The sequence below is a fragment of the Molothrus ater genome, unplaced genomic scaffold (assembly GCF_012460135.2).
Source record: "Molothrus ater isolate BHLD 08-10-18 breed brown headed cowbird unplaced genomic scaffold, BPBGC_Mater_1.1 matUn_MA576, whole genome shotgun sequence".
Taxonomy (NCBI): domain Eukaryota; kingdom Metazoa; phylum Chordata; class Aves; order Passeriformes; family Icteridae; genus Molothrus; species Molothrus ater.
In genome coordinates, this window is record NW_023416534.1 from 17,441 (window position 1) to 37,185 (window position 19,745).

Genomic DNA, 19,745 nt, shown 5'->3' on the forward strand with positions numbered 1-19,745 from the left:
GATTGGGGGAGGGGCCTCAAAGCCATTGGGGTGGGGGAGGGGCGTGGGTTTGGCCCCTCCCCCCACGCGCGCACAATTTGGGGGGGGTGTGGGGGGGTGGGGGGGAGGGGCAGGGGGAACGAATAATGTATGAGGGTGGGCGTGGCCAAGGGCGGTCACGCCCGCCCCCGGTGGGTGTGGCCTGTAAATAACCTTTTAACCACCTTTGATACAAATGCAATAAAAACAACCCCGATTCGTACTGGGAGCGACTGGGATCAAACTGGGAGGGACTGGGAGGGGCTCGGGTCACGGGTTGGACTGGTTTATACTGGGAGGGACTGGGAGGGGCTCGGGTCACTGGTTGGACTGGTTTATACTGGGAGGGAATTGGGGGGGACTGGGAAAGGGTTAAAGGGGGGGTTTGGGTTACTGTTTGTACTGGGAGGGACTGGGGGCTCGAACGGGGCTGTACTGGTTTATACTGGTCCATACTGGACATATAATTTGCATATTAAATAGATAAAAGTTTTTGTGGAAGAATAATTAATCTGCTTTGTAAATTAGTAGGTAATTAATGCATAACGAGCACGTGAAAACTCTCGGACATATAAAATCTGCATAATAAAGAGATTTTGAATATGCAGATGTAATTGATATATGCAGATATTATTTATAAATATATAATTAATATATAATATATATATAATAAATATAAAAATAGTCTAAAATAGATTATAAAGATCTAACAAATATGTAAATATCTTAAATAAATAGATAATAAATATAAAACAAATATAAAAATATTAAATATTCTAAATAAATAGATAAAGATTGTAAATAAATAGATGATAAATGTAAAATTATTCTAAATAAATACATAATGAATATATAATAGATATATATAAAACAAAAAATAGTCTAAATAAATAGATTATAAATGTATACTAAATATAGAAATATTATAAAGGAATATAAATTAATATATAAATAATGTAAATAAATATTTAATGAATATATAATAAATATATAAAGATTATAAAGAAATATATAATAAAAATATAAATATTATAAATAAATGTATAATAAATATACAAATATTCCAAATAAATATATAATAACACAGAACAATTATAAATAAGTATATAATGAATTGGTAAATATCCTCAATAAATATATGATAAATATAAGCCGCGCCCCCAAGCATTGCCCCTTTAATGCGGGCCCCACCTCCCGCCATTAAATTCCATTTCCGGCCCCGCCGTTGCCCTTTTAAGCCGCGTCGCCGCTTTAAGCGCGGCCCCGCCTCCCTCTAAGGCCTTCAAGCCCCGCCCCTTCCCCTCTTAAAGCGGCCTCGCCTTGCCGGTGGGGCCCCGCCGCCGCCGCCATGTTGCTCCGCGCTGTCGCCGCTTCTGTCGCCGCCTCTGTCGCGACAGCGCGAGGCCTCGCGACAGCGCCGCGGGGGAGGGGCGGCGGCTGCTGTTCCGGCAGGTGGGGGAGGGGAGGGGCCGGGGGGGGTTTCAATTGGGGGGGAGGGGAGGGGTTGAGGGGTCAGGGAGGGGTCAAAGGTCGCGGGGGGGGGAGGGAGGGTTCGTGAGGGGAGCGGGGGAGGGGCGGAAGGAGCGGAAATGGGGGGGGGGGGTTTGAGGAGATTTTGGGGTTTTCTGAGGAGGTTTTGGGGTTTTTTAGGAGATTTTGAGGTTTTGGGGTTTTTTTGGTGAAGATTTCGAGGAAATTTTCTTTTTTTTTTTGGTGGGGGTTTCGAGGAAATTTTGATTTTCTGGCGATTTTTGGAGGATATTTTTAAGAGATTTCGGGGGTTTTGGGGTTTTTATTGAGGAGATTTTTCAGGGGGGTTTTGAGGAGATTTTGGGGATTGTGGGTGGAGATTTTTTGAGGGTTTTTTTGTGGAGATTTTTGGGGTTTTTGAGGAGATTTTTTTTTGGGTTTTTTTAATGAGGTTTTGTGGTATTTTTCAAGGGTTTTTTTGGTGGATATTTTGAGAATGTTTTCAGGATATTTTTAGTTATTTTTTGAGGATCTTTCCAGGAGATTTTGAATTCATTTTCGAGGATATTTCGGTGTTTTTTCCAGGACAATTTCAGGAGATTTTCAGTTATTTTTTGAGGCTATTTTTGGGCTATTTTTGAGGCTATTTTTGGGGTTTTTTTTGAGGCTATTTTCAGGATTATTTCAGCGATTTTTTTGAGACTATTTTGGGCTATTTTCGGGCTATTTTTTGAGGGCATTTTCAGGATTATTTCAGCGATTTTTGAGGCGGTTCTGGGCTATTTTTGGGCTATTTTTGAGACCATTTTCAGGCTGTTTTTTGAGGACATTTTCAGGATTATTTCAGCGATTTTTTGAGGCTATTTGGGGCTATTTTTTGAGGCTATTTTGGGCTATTTTGGGGGCTGTTTTCAGGATTATTTCAGCGATTTTTGAGGCTATTTTGGGCTATTTTTGGGGCTATTTTCAGGATTATTTCAGCGATTTTTGAGGCTATTTTGGGCTATTTTTTGAGGCTATTTTGGGCTATTTTGGGGCTATTTTCAGGATTATTTCAGCGATTTTTTGAGGACATTTTCAGGATTATTTCAGCGATTTTTGAGGCTATTTTTGGGCTATTTTTGAGGCTATTTTCAAGATTATTTCAGCGATTTTTGAGGTGATTCTGGGCGATTTTTTGAGGCTCTTTTGGGCTGTTTTTGAGGCTAATTTGGGCTATTTTTGAGGCTATTTTCAGCATTATTTCAGCGATTTTTGAGTCTATTTTGGGCTATTTTCGGGCTATTTTTCGAGGGCATTTTCAGCATTATTTCAGCGATTTTGGAGGCGTTTCTGGGCTATTTTTGGGCTATTTTTGAGACCATTTTCGGGCTATTTTTTGAGGACATTTTCAGGATTATTTCAGCGATTTTTTGAGGCTATTTTGGGGTATTTTTGAGGCTATTTTGGGCTATTTTTGAGGCTATTCTCAGGATTATTTCAGCGATTTTGAGGCTATTTTGGGGTATTTTTTGAGGCTATTTTGAGTATCATTTCAGCGATTTTTTGAGGCTATTTTGGGCTATTTTTGGGCTATTTTTTGAGGCTATTTTCAAGATTATTTCAGCGATTTTTGAGGTGATTCTGGGCGATTTTTTGAGGCTCTTTTGGGCTGTTTTTGAGGCTAATTTGGGCTATTTTTGAGGACATTTTCAGGATTATTTCAGCGATTTTTTGAGGCTATTTTGGGCTATTTTTGGGCTATTTTTTGAGGCTATTTTCAGGATTATTTCAGCGATTTTGGAGGCTATTTTGGGCTATTTTCGAGGCTATTTTCAGCATTATTTCAGCGATTTTTTGGGGCTGTTTTGGGCTATTTTGGGGCTGTTTTCCCAGCTCTTCGAGGCCTCCTCCTGCACCTACACCTACCTGCTGGCGGACGCCGCCACCGGCGACGCCGTCATCATCGACCCCGTGCTGGAGACGGTGCCCCGGGACCTGCGGCTGCTGCGGGAGCTCGGCCTCACCCTGCGCTACGCAGGTCAGGCCCCGCCCACCGACCACGCCCCCACAAACCCCGCCCACTCGTCGATTTAAGCCCCGCCCATCCAGCTACGAAGCCACGCCCACAATTCTCTTTTAAGCTCCACCCACAGGACAATGCCCCTTTAAACCCCCCAATGTGGCGGCTTAGGCCACGCCCACAGCACAACACCCATTTAAACCACACCCATTTGTCGGTTTAAGCCCCACCCATCCAGCTACGAAGCCACGCCCACAATGCTCTGTCCGTTTAAGCTCCACCCACAGCACCACGCCCCTTTAAACGCCCCCAATGGGGCGGCTTAGGCCACGCCCACAGCACCACACCCCTTTAAACCACGCCCACTCGTTGGTTTAAGCCCCACCCATCCAGCTGTGAAGCCACGCCCACAATGCTCTGTTTAAGCTCCACCCACAGCGCCACACCCCTTTAAACCCCTCCCGTGGGGTGGTTTAGGCCATGCCCACAGTACCACACCCAATTAAGCCCCGCCCATCTTCCTTTTAAGTCCCTCCCCGCTCAAGGCCACGCCCATTTAAGCTCCTCCCACCTGTCCTGTCAAGCCCCACCCTCGGCTCCTCCCACGTCCTTAAAGGGCCCTGGGGAGTCAAAAAGAACCAAAATCAGCAAAATCAGCCCAAAAATCACCAAAATCACCCAAAGTCATTTTAAAAATTTCAAAAAATTCAGCCAAAATCAGCCAAAATTCACCAAAATCACCCAAAATTCACCAAAATCATCCAATGATCGCCTGCCTCGCAAAAAAATCACCCAAATCACTGAAAATCACCCAAAAATAACCAAAATCACCTAAAATCATGTAAAAATCACCCCAAAATCAGTTGAAATCAACCAAAATTACCAGAAATCACCCAAAGTTTGCTGAAATCAACCAAAAATCACTGAATTCACCAAAATCACTGAAAATCAGACAAAAATCACCAAAATCACCCCAAATCACCTAAAAATCAACCAAAAATCACCCCAAAAGAGCCCAAATCATCCCCAAAATCACAAAAAAATCACTGAAATAATTTAAACACCACTGAGAATCAGCCAAAAATCAGCAAAATCATCAAAATCAACCAAAATTAATCCAGAAATCACCCGAAATCACTAAAATCAACCAAAAATCAGCCGATATCACCCAAAAATCAACAAAATCATCCAAAATCATCGAAGAATCGCTGAAATCAGCAAAAAAAAACACTCAAAAATCACCTTAATGACCCCAAATCACCAAAATCCCTGAAATTCCCCAAAAATCATTCGAAGTCACCAAAAAAAATCACCAAAAAATTGCCAAAATTGTCCAAAATCACAGAAAATCACTGAAATAATCCAAAATCACCCCAAAAATCACCAAAAATCGCCAAAATCGTCCAAAATCACAGAAAATCACTGAAATAATCCAAAATCACCCAAAATTCACCAGAAAATCACCCAAAATCACAGAAAATCGCCCCAAAATCACCAAAAATGGCCGAAATCATCCCAAAATCATTTTTAAAATGATCAAATTCACCCCAAAATTCACCAAATTCACCAAAAGCCCCCAAAACCCGGGAGCTGCTGGGGCAGGGATGGGACGTTCGCCCCCCCCGATGACGTCATCCAATGACGTCACCGTGATGACGTCATCCCCTTTCCCAGCCAATGCGCATCGCCGGGCTGGTCACGTGACCGGCTCTGGGGGCTACTGGGATCTACTGGGAGGGCACTGGGAGCTACTGGGATGTACTGGGAGTTACTGGGATGTAATGGGGTAAACTGGGATGTACTGGGAGGGCACTGGGAGTTACTGAGGTCTTACTGGGATACACCGGGAGGTCACTGGGTTATACTGGGAGCTACTGGGATGTACTGGGAAGACCCTGGGAAGGCACTGGGGCCTACTGGGATGTACTGGGAAGGCACTGGGAGCTACTGGGATATACTGGGATCTTACTGGGATGTACTGGGAAGACCCTGGGAAGGCACTGGGGCCTACTGGGATGTACTGGGAAGGCACTGGGAGCTACTGGGATGTGCTGGGGGGGCACTGGGGACCCCGGTGATGTCACCCCCAGGTGATGACGTCACCGCCTCCCCCAGCCAATACCCATTGCCGCGCGGATCACGTGACGGGCTCGGGGAGCTACTGGGGGTTACTGGGAGTTACTGGGAGGGCACTGGGGACCCCGGTGACGTCACCCCCGAGGTGATGACGTCACTCCCCGTCCCAGCCAATACGCACTGCCACGCGGATCACGTGACGGGCTCGGGGGCCCTGCGCCGCGCCCTGGGCTGCAGCAGCGCCATCGGCCGGGACAGCGGCGCCAGCGCCGACCTGCGGCTGGGGGAGGGGGACGAGCTGCGCTTCGGGGCCTTCGTGAGAGCCCCGCCCCCACCCCGCCCATCCCCCACACTGACCCATCCCCCACCCTGACCCATCCCCCACCCCCATCAATTCCCCATCCCCCACCTTAACCCATCCCCCCCATCCTGCCCCCATCCCCTCCCCCACCCCCAATTCAATCAATTCCCCACCCCCCCTCCCCAATCCACCCATCCCCCACCCGGCCCTGCCCCTCCCCCCCCCCCCACCCCGATAACGGCGGGGGAGGGGCTGTTTAGGGTGGGGGAGGGGCGGATCTGGGTCACCTGCGGGGGTGACATTGGGTGGAAGGAGGAGGGGCTTCAGCAAAGGGGGAGGGGCTTTGGCAAAGGGGGAGGGGCTTTGGGAAATGAGGAGGGGCTTTAAAAGGGGAGGGGCTTTGGGAAATGGGGAGGGGCTTTAAAAGGGGAGGGGCTTCGCGGAAGGGGGAGGGGCCTCTGGGGTCCCTGGGGGAGGTTCTGGGGGTCCCTGGGCAGAGTTTGGAGGTTTTGGGGTTTTTTGGGTTCCCTGACCCCATTTTTGGGTTTTTTTTGGGTTCCCTGACCCCATTTTGGGTCCCCTGACCCTGTTTCAGGGTTCCTGACCCCATTTTGAGTTCCCTGACCCCGTTTTTGGGGTTTTTTGGGTCCCTAACCCCATGTTTGGTGTCCCTGACCCCATTTCGGGTCCCCTGAGCCCATTTTGGTATCCCTGACCCCATTTTTGGGTCCCCTGACACCATTTTTGGGGTTTTTTGGCTCCCCCGACCCCATTTCAGGGTTCCTGACCCCGTTTTTGGGGTTTTTTGGGTCCCTAACCCCATGTTTGGTGTCCCTGACCCCATTTCGGGTCCCCTGACCCCATTTTGGTGTCCCTGACCCCATTTTTGGGGGTTTTTGGGTCCCCTGACCCCATTTCAGGATTCCTGACCCCATTTTGGGTTCCCTGACCCCGTTTTTGGGGTTTTTTGGGTCCCTAACCCCATGTTTGGTGTCCCTGACCCCATTTCGGGTCCCCTGACCCCATTTCGGGGTCCCTGACCCCGTTTTTGGGGTTTTTTGGCTCCCCCGACCCCATTTCAGGGTTCCTGACCCCGTTTTTGGGGTTTTTTTGGGTCCCTAACCCCATGTTTGGTGTCCCTGACCCCATTTTGGCTCCCCTGACCCCGTTTCGGGGGTCCTTGACCCCGTTTTTGGGTTTTTTTTGGGTTCCCAGACCCCATTTCGGGGTCCCTGACCCCGTTTTTGGGGGTTCCAGGCCCTGCGGGTGGTGCCCACCCCCGGGCACACCCCCGGCTGCGTCACCTTCGTGCTGGACGACGCCTCCATGGCCTTCACGGGGGACGCGCTGCTGGTGCGGGGCTGCGGCCGCACCGACTTCCAGCAGGGTACGGGGTTAGACTGGGATGTACTGGGATGGACTGGGTTATACTGGTTTATACTGGTTATACTGGGATATACTGGGATAGACTGGGTTATACTGGGATAGACTGGGTTATACTGGGTTATACTGGGATAGACTGGGATATACTGGGATAGACTGGTTTATACTGGGTTATACTGGGATATACTGGGATGGACTGGGTTATACTGGGGATGGACTGGTTATACTGGGTTATACTGGGATAGACTGGGATGGACTGGGTTATACTGGGTTATACTGGGAGGGGCTGTTGGTGTGGGGCTGCGGCCGCACCGACTTCCAGCAGGGTACTGGTTATACTGGTTTATACTGGTTTATACTGGGATGGACTGGTTTATACTGGTTGTACGGGGGTGGACTGGGTTATACTGGTTATACTGGTTTATACTGGGATATACTGGGTTATACTTGGTTATACTGGGAGGAGATTGGCGGGGCTGGGAGGGGGTAAAACGGGGAATTTGGGGTTACTGGTTTGTACTGGGAGGGGATTTGGGAGGCACTGGGAGGGACTGGGGAAGGGTTAAAGGGGGCTTTGGGGTTACTGGTTTATACTGGGATGCACTGGTTTATACTGGGGCGCACTGGTTTATACTGGGATGCACTGGTTTATACTGGGGCGCACTGGTTTATACTGGGGCGCACTGGTTTATACTGGGATGCACTGGTTTATACTGGGGCGCACTGGTTTATACTGGGGCGCACTGGGGCTGTGAACCCGCCAAGCCTCCTGGGGCCGTTTCCCGTTACTGGTTTGTACTGGGAGTCACTGGTTTCCCCCCTCCCCCTTCCCTCCCTCTCTCTCTCTCCCCCCCCCCCCGTTGCCATGGTGACCGCGGCGTATCTCGGTCGCCATGGCGCCCCCTTGCGGCCCCGCCCCCTTTTCGGCCCCGCCCCCCGCAGGCTGCGCGCGCACCCTGCACCGCTCGGTGCACGAGCGAATCTTCAGCCTCCCCGAGGAGTGCCGGGTGTACCCGGGGCACGACTACCACGGTGGGGGCGGGGCCAAACGGGGAGGGGGCGGGGCCACGGGGGAGGGGGCGGGGCCATGGGGCGTGGGGGAGGGGCCATGGGGCGTGGGGGCGGGGCTGTGGTTCCGTGCGTGCAGGGCCCGGTGGACCCGGGGCACGAATACAATGGTGGGGGAGGGGCTAAATGAGAGGGGGGAGGGGCTAAATGGGAAGGGGGAGGGGCTAAATGGGGAGGGGGAGGAGCTAAATGGAGAGGGGGAGGGGCTGAGAGGGGGGAAAGGGGTAAATGGGGGGAGGGGCAAGGGGGGTGTGTGTCCCAGTGAACCCCGGGGGGAGGGGCCAAAGGGATGGGGGGAGGGGCAAACCAAGAGGGTCACCCGGGGGTCACTCAGGGGTCACTTGGGGGTCACCCAGGGCTCTGCCCCTCCCCCCGCCTCAGGTCCACGGTGGGGGAGGGGCGGCGCTGAGGGGTCACTCAGAGGTCAGAGGTCACTCGGGGGTCACCCCTCCCCTCCCCCCCCCCCCCCCTCAGGTCACACCATGTCCACGGTGGGGGAGGAGCGGCGCCACAACCCCCGGCTGACCCTGAGCGCCGACGCCTTCGTGGAGCTGATGGGGAACCTGCAGCTGCCCCGCCCCCGCCTGATGGGTCAGGCCACGCCCCCAAACCCCCCCGACCCCGCCCCCCAAAACACCCAAAACCCCCCCGAACCCCAAAACCCCCAAAAAACCCTCCTGAACCAAAACGACACAAAACCACCCCCCAAAAAACCCCAAATGACCCCAAAATGCCTCCCGAAAATCCCCGGAAAATTCCCAAAATGCCCCCAGATCCTCCCAGAAATGCCCAAATCCCAAAAACCTCCCCGAATTACCCAAAATCTCCTAAAAATCCCTCAAAATCCCCCAAAAGTCCAACTAAATCTCCTAAATTCCCCCCAAATTCCCCAAATCCTCCCCAAAATCCCCTCAAAAACGCCCAAATCCCCCAAAACCTCCCAGAGTCCCACAGATCCCCCAAAATTCCAACAAAATCCCCCCCAAATCCCCCAAACCCCTCTAAATCCCTTAAATCCTCCCCAAAATTGCCAGAATCTCCCAAAAATCTGCAAATCCCTCAAAAAAAAAATCCCCGGATATCCCAAAAATCCTCAAAATCCCCAAGATCTCCCCCAAAGTCTCCCTCAAAATTCCCCGAAAAACTAAAAAAAAAATCCCCCCAAAAAGCCCCAAAATCCCCTCAAAAATCCCCAAATTCCCCCAAAATTCCCCAAAATCCCCCGAATTCCCCCCAAATCTCCCCCTTTTCTCAGACATCGCCATCCCGGCCAATCTCCGCTGCGGGATCCAGGACGAGCCTTAGCCACGCCCATTTCCGGCCGAAGCCACGCCTCCTTTACAGAAACCCCCACTCCATTTTCGGCTAAACCACGCCCCCCTCTGTCGAGGCCACGCCCCCTCCTTGTTTTACCCCCCCCCAGCGCGTGGCCCCGCCCCCTTTTTGCCGTTCCGCCAATAAAAAAAAGCGGATCCGGAACGAGGCTGGAGTGGGCGTGGCTTTTATTGGGGGTGGAGGGAAAGAGGGCGTGGGCCGGCGTGGGAAAAGGGGGCGTGGCCGCTTCTCACGGTTCGGCCCCGCCCCCCCATGTTGCCCCCAGGTGCGGGCGGAACCGGCGCGTCCAGGTGAGCGCGATGACGTCACCGCCGAGGCCACGCCCCCCCCCGCCCCCGCCGGGCCCGGCGCGCGCGGAGCTCGGGGGGCGCCGGGGGAGGGGGAGGGGGAGGCCGGAGCTGACCTTTGACCCCTCCCGGGCCTTCCTCCCATGGTGCAACGCGGCGGGGGGGACAGAGACCCCTCCCCCCGGCGGGTGAGACTGGGGGGAACTGGGAGGGACTGGGATCAAACTGGGAAAGGGTTAAAGGGGGGGCTCGGGGTTACTGGTTCATACTGGGAGGGGACTGGGGGGGACTGGGATCAAACTGGGAGGGACTGGGAAAGGGTTTGGGGTTACTGGTTTGTACTGGTTTACACTGGGAGGGGATTGGGGGGGACTGGGAAAGGGTTAAAGGGGGTTTCGGGGTTACTGGTTTGTACTGGGAGGGACTGGGAGTGGATTGGGGGGCAACTGGGGGATAATGGGATAAACTGGGAGGGACTGGGAAGGGGTTAAATGGGGGTTCGGGGTCACTGGTTTGTACTGGGAGGGACTGGGAGGGGGTCACTGGTCTGTACTGGTCTGTACTGGTCTGTACTGGGGCCGTCTCCATTCCAAACTGGTCTGAACTGGGATCCAGGACGGGCCCGAGGCGGAGCTGGAGAGGCTGAGGCTGGAGGTGCGCCCCTCCCCCACCCCTTCAGCCCCTCCCCCACCCCTTCAGCCCCTCCCCCACCCCCTCCCCCCCACCCCTATGACGTCATCACCAACCCCCTCCCCCCCCCCTCCTTCAGGACGAGCCCCCCCCCGAAGAAGGAGGGGGGGGAGGGGCGGAGGCGACGTCGGAGGCGGGGGCGGGGCCGGCGGTGACGTCGGAGGCGGGGGCGGGGCCGGCGGTGACGTCGGAGGCGGTGACGTCACCTCAGGCGGCGGTGACGGCGGGGGGGCAGGTGCGGCCCCTCCCCCACCCAATGCCGGGGGTGGTTGGGGGGAAATTCGGGGGAAATTGGGGGGAAAATTTGGGGGAAAATTTGGGGGAAATTCAGGGGAAATTTGGGGGAAATTTGGGAAAAATTTGGAGGAAATTCAGGGGAAATTTGGGGAAAATTTGGGGAAATTCGGGAGAAATTCGGGGGAAATTTGGGGAAAAATTTGGGGGGAAAATTGGGCAAATTTTGGGGAAAAATTTGGGGAAATTCAGGGGAAATTCAGGGGAAATTTGGGGAAAATTTTGGGGAAAATTGGGGAGAATTTGGAGGAAATTCAGGGGAAATTTGGGGGAAATTTTTGGGGGAGATTTTGGGTTGAGTTTTCCCCATTTTTCCCCATTTTGGTTGATTTTTCCCATTTTTTTCCCCATTTTGGGTTGATTTTTCCCCATTTTGGTTGATTTTTCCCGTTTTTTTCCCCATTTTGGGTTGATTTTTCCCCGATTTCTGTTGATTTTTCCCGTTTTTCCCGATTCTGGCCGTTTTCGCCCCGTTTTTCCCAGCTGATGTTCTCGCACCGGGCGATGATTCCAGGGCGGATTTTGGCCCATTTTGGGTTGGATTTTCCCCATTTTTCCCCACTTTGGGTTGATTTTTCCCCATTTTGGGTTGAATTTTCCCCATTTTTCCCCGATTTCTGTTGATTTTTCCCGTTTTTCCCGATTCCGGCCGTTCTCGCCCCGTTTTCCCCCAGCTGATGTTCTCGCACCGCACCGATCGCAGTTGGATCCTCCTGGGGCCCCCCTGCGAGCGCCCCCGGGTGCTGGCGCTGAGCAGCTCGGTCAGGGTGAGTGACCAGAGTGACCAATGGGTGACCACTGAGTGACCAATGGGTGACCAATGAGTGACCAATGAGTGACCACAGAGTGACCACTGAGTGACCAGAGAGTGACCACTGACCCATGAGTGACCAATGGGTGACCAATGAGTGACCACTGAGTGACCACTGAGTGACCAGAGTGACCACAGAGTGACCAATGAGTGACCAGAGTGACCAGAGAGTGACCACTGACCCATGAGTGACCAGAGAGTGACCAATGAGTGACCACTGAGTGACCACTGAGTGACCCCTGAGTGACCAGAGTGACCAATGGGTAACCAATGAGTGACCACAGAGTGACCAATGACCAATGGGTGACCACTGAGTGACCAATGAGTGACCATTGAGTGACCAATGGGTGACCACAGAGTGACCAATGAGTGACCAATGAGTGACCACAGAGTGACCAATGACCAATGAGTGACCAATGACCACTGAGTGACCAATGAGTGACCACAGAGTGACCACAGAGTGACCATTGAGTGACCACTGACCAATGAGTGACCAATGAGTGACCAGAGTGACCAATGACCAATGGGTGACCATGAGTGACCAATGAGTGACCACTGAGTGACCACTGAGTGACCACTGAGTGACCAATGAGTGACCAGAGAGTGACCACTGACCAATGGGTGACCACTGAGTGACCAGAGAGTGACCACTGACCAATGGGTGGCCAATGAGTGACCATTGAGTGACCACTGACCAATGAGTGACCACTGAGTGACCAATGAGTGACCACTGACCAATGGGTGGCCAATGAGTGACCAATGAGTGACCAGAGTGACCAATGAGTGACCAATGAGTGACCAATGGGTGACCAATGAGTGACCAGAGTGACCAATGACCAATGAGTGACCAATGAGTGACCAGGAGTGACCACAGAGTGACCAATGACCAATGAGTGACCAAAAACCACAGAGTGACCAATGACCACTGACCAATGAGTGACCAATGAGTGACCAATGAGTGACCAGAGTGACCACAGAGTTACCAATGAGTGACCACTGACCAATGGGTGGCCAGTGAGTGACCAATGAGTGACCCCTGAGTGACCAATGACCATTGAGTGACCAATGAGTGACCCCTCCATGACCCCTCCATGACCCCTGCGTGACCCCTGCGTGACCCCTCCATGACCCCTCCGTGACCCCTCCGTGACCCCTCCGTGACCCCTCGGCCCCTCCCCCCAGGGCTCCATTGGTCTCCAAAGGTCCGAGAGCCTCCCCCGCCGCCGGGGTGGGGGAGGGGAGAGGCCGGGAACGGGGCCCCTCCCCCACCCCCAAGCCCCGCCCCGCCCCCGCTCCCAGCACGGTGAGGGGGAGGGGCTTGGGGGGTGGGGGGCGGGGCTTGGGGGATGGGGGAGGGGCGGGATTTTGGGGGGGATTTTGGGAGGATTTGGGGTGGGGGAGGGGCGAAATTGGGGGGGGATTTGGGGGGGGTTGGTGTGGGGGAGGGGCGGGAGTTTGGGGTGGGGTTTGGGGAGGATTTGGGGTTTTTTGGGGTGGGATTTGGGGTTTTTTGGGGTGGGATTTGGGGTTTTTTTGGGAGGATTTTGGGTTTTTTGGGGAGGATTTTGTGGGAGATTTTGGGCTTTATTTGGGGGGAATTTTGGGGCTTATTTGGGGGGGATTTTTGGGCGGTTTTGGGTGGAATTTTGGGGGTTTTTGGTGCTGATTTGCCCCCCCAGGTTCTCTGGGGCTGCCGCTGGACCCTGAATCGTACAGGTGAGCTGGGGGTGACCCCAAAAATGCCCTAAAACACCCCCAAACTGACCCTAAAATTGGCCTAAAACTGGCCCCAAACTGACCCTAAAACACCCCAAAACTGACCCAAAAATTACCCCAAAACTAAACCTAAAATTGTCCCTAAAATACGCAAAATCTGATCCTAAAATTGGTCCAAAACAGACCCCAAAACTGACCCTAAACTGACCCAAAAGTGACCCCTAAACCACCCCAAATTTAGCCCAAAACTGACACCAAAACTGATCCTAAAACCAACCCTAAGACTGACCCTAAACCACCTCAAAAGTGCCCCAAAAATGACCCAAAATGACCCAAACCTGACCCAAAACTGACCCTAAACCACCTCAAAAGTGACCCAAAAATGACCCAAAACTGACCCTAAACCACCTCAAAAGTAACCCAAAAATGCCCCAAAAATGACCCAATAATGACCCCAAAACTAAACCTAAAATTGACCCTAAAATACGCAAAACCTGATCCAAAAATAGGCCCAAATCAGATCCCAAAACTACCCCAAATTTAGCCCAAAACCGACCCCAAAACTGATCCTAAAATTGGTCCTAAAACTGACCCAGAACTGACCCCAAAACCATCCCTAAAACTGGCCCCAAAACCGACCCTAAACCACCTCAAAAGTGCCCCAAAAATGACCCAAAATGACCCAAAAATGACCCTAAACCACCTCAAAAGTGACCCAAAAATGCCCCAAAAATGACCCAATAATGACCCCAAAACTAAACCTAAAATTGACCCTAAAATACGCAAAACCTGATCCAAAAATAGGCCCAAATCAGATCCCAAAACTACCCCAAATTTAGCCCAAAACCGACCCCAAAACTGATCCTAAAATTGATCCTAAAACTGACCCAGAACTGACCCCAAAACCATCCCTAAAACTGGCCCCAAAACCGACCCTAAACCACCTCAAAAGTGCCCCAAAAATGACCCAAAATGACCCAAAAATGACCCTAAACCACCTCAAAAGTGACCCAAAAATGCCCCAAAAATGACCCAATAATGACCCCAAAACTAAACCTAAAATTGACCCTAAAATACGCAAAACCTGATCCAAAAATGGGCCCAAATCAGATCCCGAAACTACCTCAAATTTAGCCCAAAACTGATCCTAAAATTGATCCTAAAACTGACCCAAAACTGACCCTGAAGTGACCCCAAAGCACCCCAAAAATTCGCCCCAAACTGACCCCAAAACCATCCCTAAAACTGACCCTAAAACCGCCCCTAAACCACCTCAAAAGTGCCCCAAAAATGACCCAAAATGACCCAAAACCACCTCAAAAATCACCCAAAAATGCCCCAAAAGTGCCCCAGTCCCCCCAGTGCGTCCCAGTAACTCCAGTTTGCCCAGTGCCTGTCTCCAATTGGCCCAACTGGAGCTGCGGGTCCGGGAGGCCTTGGCCGAGCGCGAGCGGCTCCTGCGCGCCAGGGTAGGGGGCGTGGCCTCGGGGGGGGGGGCGTGGTCACGGTGGGAGTGGCTTGGTTGGGTGTGGTCATGGTGGGAGTGGGCGTGGCCTAAAAAGGGAAATTTAAACCATTTAATGCATTGTGGGGGTGTGGTTTAATTGGTCTGTGGGCGTGGTTTGGTTGGGTGTGGTCTTTGTGGGCGTGGCTTGGGCGGGTGGGCTCTTGGGGTGGGCGTGGTGGAAAATGGAGGGGTTATGATGTCATATTAGGGCGTGGCAATGTTATTTAAATGATTTTGTGGGTGTGGCTTAACAGGGTGTGGGCGTGGCTTGGAAAGGGGAGGTCCTGGTGGGTGTGGTCAGGGGTGGGCGTGTCCTAAAATTTGGTGAATTATGGGGGTGTGGTTTAAATGATTGGAGGCATGGCTTAATTGGGGGTGTGGTCTGTGATGGGCGTGGCTTTGTGGGTGTGGTCAAAGGGGGCGTGGCTTCACTGCCCCCCAAACCGCAGGAGGCTCGAAAAGCTGTCAAGGCCCCGCCCACCACGGACACGCCCATTTCTGATGCGGCCCCACCTGCTACAGCACAAGCCACGCCCCCTCCAGCTCAGGCCACGCCTCCTCCTGAGGTGACTCCGCCCCCTCAATGATTGGATTTTGGGGGGGGATTTGGGAAGATTTTGAGGAGATTTTGGGGGGATTTTTGGGGACATTTGGGGGGAATTTGGGGTGGATTTTTGGGGGATTTTGGGGAGATTTTTGTGTGATTTTTTTGGGGAGATTTGAGGGGGATTTAGGGAGGAATTTTGAGGGGATTTTGGGGAGATTTCGGGTGGATTTTGGGGGAATTTTTTGGGTGGATTTTATTATTTTTAGGGGATTTGGGGGCCAATTCATCGTTGGATTCTATGCGGATTTTGGGGGGATTTTTGGGGAGATTTTTAAAATTTTATTTTTAGGGGATTTGGGGGAATTTATGGGTGGATTTTGGGGAGCTTTTGGGGGGATTTTTTGGGGGATTTTGGGGAGATTTTTTATTATTGTTTTTAGGGGATTTGGGGCCAATTTATCGTTGGATTTTATGCACAATTTGGGGTGGATTTTGGGGGGATTTTTTGGTGGATTTTTCGGGAGATTTTCTAATAATTATTTTTAGGGGATTTGGGGGCTAATTCATCGTTGGATTTTATGATTTCATGCAGACTTTGGGGTGGGTTTTTTAGACGATTTCATGTCAATTTGTGGAAATTTTTGGGCGATTCATTTGGGAATCATTTCGGGAAATACTTCGGGCCTTCCCTACCCCGATTTTCCGACCATTAACTCCGATTATTTTTATTTTTCGGGGGGGATTTTTCCAGCCTGACCTCCTCTGCGCCCTCCGGGCCCGCGGGCACCGCCCCGAGGCCGTCGGGGGCCTGAGAATTTTGGGGGGGTCCCTGAGGGGTCCCCTCACCAAAATGGGCGGGAGAATCAAGACCTGGAGGCGCCGCTGGTTCCACCTGGACCCCCAGAGGAGGGTCCTGGCCTATTATGGGGGTACTGGGGGGCATTTTGGGGCATTTTGGGGAGGTCTGGGGGAAATTTTGGGGTCATTAAAGGGGGTGGGGTGTGGGGTTTGGGGTGAATATTTGGGGTCTGGGGCCTATAGGGAAAATATTGGGGGGTTTTGGGGCCCTGCATGGGGTTCCAGGGTGGGTTTGGGGACATTTTGGGGAAATATTGGAGGGTTTTGGGGCCCAATATGGGGTTCCAGGGTGGGTCTGGGGGCTATAGGAGAAAACTGGGGGGGTTTTGGGGCCCAATATGGGGGTCCAGGGTGGGTTGGGGGCATTTTGGGGAAATATTGGGGGGTTTTGGGGCCCAATATGGGGGTCCAGGGTGGGTTTGGGGGCATTTTGGGGAGGTACCTGGTGAAATATTGGGGTACAGGGGATGGAGGGGAGGATCTGGAAATGGCTTTTGGGTCCCCCCCACCATTTTCATATTCCCCAGACCAAGCCCAAACGAAGCTCAAGGGCGTCATCTACTTCCAAGCCATCGAGGAGGTTTGGTACGACCCCGGCCGCGTGGCCGGAAAGGTGAATCTAAAAAAAAAAAAAAAAAAAAAAAACAACTAAAAACCTGTGAATTTCGGGGATTTTGAGCGGGGAGGGGACATTAAAGGGGGTGGAACCGTCATGGCTGAGCCCAAAATGGCCTTCCCAGAGCCCCAACCCGCGCCTCACCTTCTGCCTCAAGACCTACGAGCGCCTGTTCTGGCTGGTGGCGCCCAGCGCCGAGGCCCTGAGGATCTGGATGGACGCCGTGCTCACCCTCACCCGCGGCGCCGCCGCCTTCTGACGCTTTTCCCTTTGTATTCCCCTTTTTTCTCCATATTTCCCCTTTTTCTCTCCATATTTCCCTTTCTCTCTTCATGGTTTCCCAACTTTTCCCCTCATATTTCCCTTTTCTCTCCATATTTCCCTTTTCCCCTCATGTTTTACCACCTTTTCCCCTCACGTTTTCCTGCCCTTTTTTCTCCCCTCACGTTTTCCCGCCCTTTTTTCTCCCCTCACGTTTTCCCGCTCTTTTTTCTCCCCTCACGTTTTCCCGCCCTTTTTTCTCCCCTCATGTTTTCCCGCTCTTTTTCCCCCTCGTATTTCCCTTTTCCCCTCATATTTCTCTTTTCTCTTCATATTTCACCACCTTTTTCCCTCATATTTCTCTTTTCATATTTCCCTTTTTCTCTTCATGTTTTACCACCTTTTCCCCTCATATTTCCCTTTTCCCCTCACGTTTTCCCGCCCTTTTTTCTCCCCTCACGTTTTCCCGCCCTTTTTTCTCCCCTCATGTTTTCCCGCTCTTTTTCCCCCTCATATTTCCCTTTTCCCCTCATATTTCTCTTTTCTCTTCATATTTCACCACCTTTTTCCCTCATATTTCTCTTTTCATATTTCCCTTTTCCCTTCACGTTTTCCCGCCCTTTTTCTCCCCTCACGTTTTCCCGCTCTTTTTCCCCCCTCATATTTCACTTTCCCCCTCATATTTTTCTTTTCTCTTCATATTTCCCTTTTCACCCTCATATTTCCCTTCTCTCTTCATATTTCCCTTTTCCCCTCATGCTTTACCACCTTTTCCCCTCATATTTCCATTTTCCCCTCACGTTTTCCTGCCCTTTCTTCTCCCCTCATGTTTTCCCGTTCTTTCCCCCCCTCATATTTCCCTTTTCCCCTCACATTTCCCTTTTCTCTCCATATTTCCCTTTCCCCCTCATGTTTTCCCACCCTTTTTTCTCCCCTCACGTTTTCCCGCCCTTTTTTCTCCCCTCATATTTCCCTTTCCCCCTCATATTTCTCTTTTCTCTTCATAATTCCATTTCCCCTCATGTTTTCCCACCTTTTCCCCTCATATTTCTCTTTTCTCCTCATATTTTCTCACCTTTTTTCCCCTCACATTTCCAGCCCTTTTCCCCTCATGTTTCCCACCTTTTTCCCCTCACATTTTCCCGCTCTTTTCCTCCCTCATATTTCCCTTTCCCCTCACATTTTTTCTGCCTTTTCCCCTCACGTTTCCCTTTTCCCCTCATCTTTTCCCCTCACATTTCCCACCATTTTCCCCCCTCATGTTTTTCCCTGCCTTTTTCCCCTCATATTTCCCTTTTTTCCCCTCACATTTCCACCCCTTTTCCCCTCAAATTTTTGGCCTTTTCCCCTCATGTTTCCCATTCTTTTCCCACCCTTTTCCCCTCATATTTCCCTTTTCTCTCCATATTTCCCTTTTCCCCTCACGTTTTCCCGCCCTTCTTTCTCCCCTCACGTTTTCCCGCTCTTTTTCCCCCTCATATTTCTCTTTTATCTTCATATTTCCCTTTTCACCCTCATATTTCCCTTTCCCCCTCATATTTCCCTTTTCCCCTCATATTTCCCTTTTCTCTCCATATTTTCCTTTTTCTCTTCATGTTTTCCCGCCTTTTTCCCTCATATTTCCCTTTTCCCTTCATAATTCCCTTTTTCTCTTCATGTTTTCCCCCCTTTTCCCCTCATATTTCCCTTTTCTCTCCATATTTCCCTTTTTCTCTTCATGTTTTCCCACGTTTTCCCCTCATATTTCCCTTTTCTCTCCATATTTCCCTTTCCCCCTCAGGTTTTCCTGCCCTTTTTTCTCCCCTCACATTTTCCCGCCCTTTTTTCTCCCCTCATATTTCACTTTTCCCCTCATATTTCTCTTTTCTCCTCATATTTTCTCACCTTTTTTCCCCTCACATTTCCAGCCCTTTTCCCCTCATGTTTCCCACCTTTTTCCCCTCACATTTTCCCGCTCTTTTCCTCCCTCATATTTCCCTTTCCCCTCACATTTTTTCTGCCTTTTCCGCTCACGTTTCCCTTTTCCCCTCATCTTTTCCCCTCACATTTCCCACCATTTTCCCCCTCATGTTTTTCCCTGCCTTTTTCCCCCTCATATTTCCCTTTTTTCCCCTCACATTTCCAGCCCTTTTCCCCTCAAATTTTTGGCCTTTTCCCCTCATGTTTCCCATTCTTTTCCCGCCCTTTTCCCCCTCATATTTCCCTTTCCCCCTCATATTTCTCTTTTATCTTCATATTTCCCTTTTCCCCTCATTTTCCCGCCCTTTTCCCCTCAAAATCCCCCCCAAACTGGGACCCCCCTGCCCTTTACTGGGAGCTTCTGGCTCCGCCCCCTTTTGTATTTATTAAAGGTTTTTTGGGACAAAAATCTCCTTTTTTTGGTCATTTTTGGGGGAGGGGTGGTTGTGGGGGAGGGGCTGGCTGAGCCCTAATGAGGTTTTGATAATGATGTTTGTTAATTACAGTGAATAAAATTAAATATTGTTAAAAATTGTAATAATGGTT

The 19,745-nt window shown here is 51.2% G+C and overlaps 3 protein-coding genes across 5 annotated transcripts; all 3 read left to right on the top strand.

The window, feature by feature from the left end:
• Positions 1-1,351: 1,351 nt before the first annotated feature.
• ETHE1 (ETHE1 persulfide dioxygenase) lies at positions 1,352-9,801 on the top strand. The gene is given in 8 exon segments (XM_036404750.2): positions 1,352-1,430; positions 1,433-1,470; positions 3,364-3,508; positions 5,737-5,882; positions 7,125-7,254; positions 8,193-8,282; positions 8,793-8,909; positions 9,574-9,801. Coding segments are annotated over 8 exon segments (780 nt in total). The 5' UTR covers positions 1,352-1,366; the 3' UTR covers positions 9,624-9,801.
• Positions 9,802-9,855: 54 nt separating this feature from the next.
• PHLDB3 (pleckstrin homology like domain family B member 3) lies at positions 9,856-19,608 on the top strand. The gene is made up of 11 exons (XM_054518208.1): positions 9,856-10,128; positions 10,556-10,594; positions 10,710-10,865; positions 11,599-11,691; positions 12,918-13,038; positions 13,415-13,451; positions 14,842-14,920; positions 15,408-15,524; positions 16,257-16,434; positions 16,891-16,976; positions 17,104-19,608. Exons 1-11 carry the CDS (start codon positions 10,084-10,086, stop codon positions 17,236-17,238), a joined length of 1,086 nt encoding a protein of 361 aa, XP_054374183.1. The 5' UTR covers positions 9,856-10,083; the 3' UTR covers positions 17,239-19,608.
• Positions 17,245-19,608, top strand: LOC129047085 (uncharacterized). 3 transcript variants are annotated; one of them, XM_054518206.1, is made up of 2 exons: positions 17,245-18,622; positions 18,753-19,608. In XM_054518206.1, exons 1-2 carry the CDS (start codon positions 17,373-17,375, stop codon positions 18,877-18,879), a joined length of 1,377 nt encoding a protein of 458 aa, XP_054374181.1. In that variant the 5' UTR covers positions 17,245-17,372; the 3' UTR covers positions 18,880-19,608. The 3 variants fall into 3 exon arrangements, with proteins under 3 accessions (XP_054374181.1, XP_054374182.1, XP_054374180.1); XM_054518207.1 differs by having other exon boundaries at positions 17,312-18,108; XM_054518205.1 differs by having other exon boundaries at positions 17,312-17,672; positions 17,729-19,608.
• Positions 19,609-19,745: the final 137 nt, after the last annotated feature.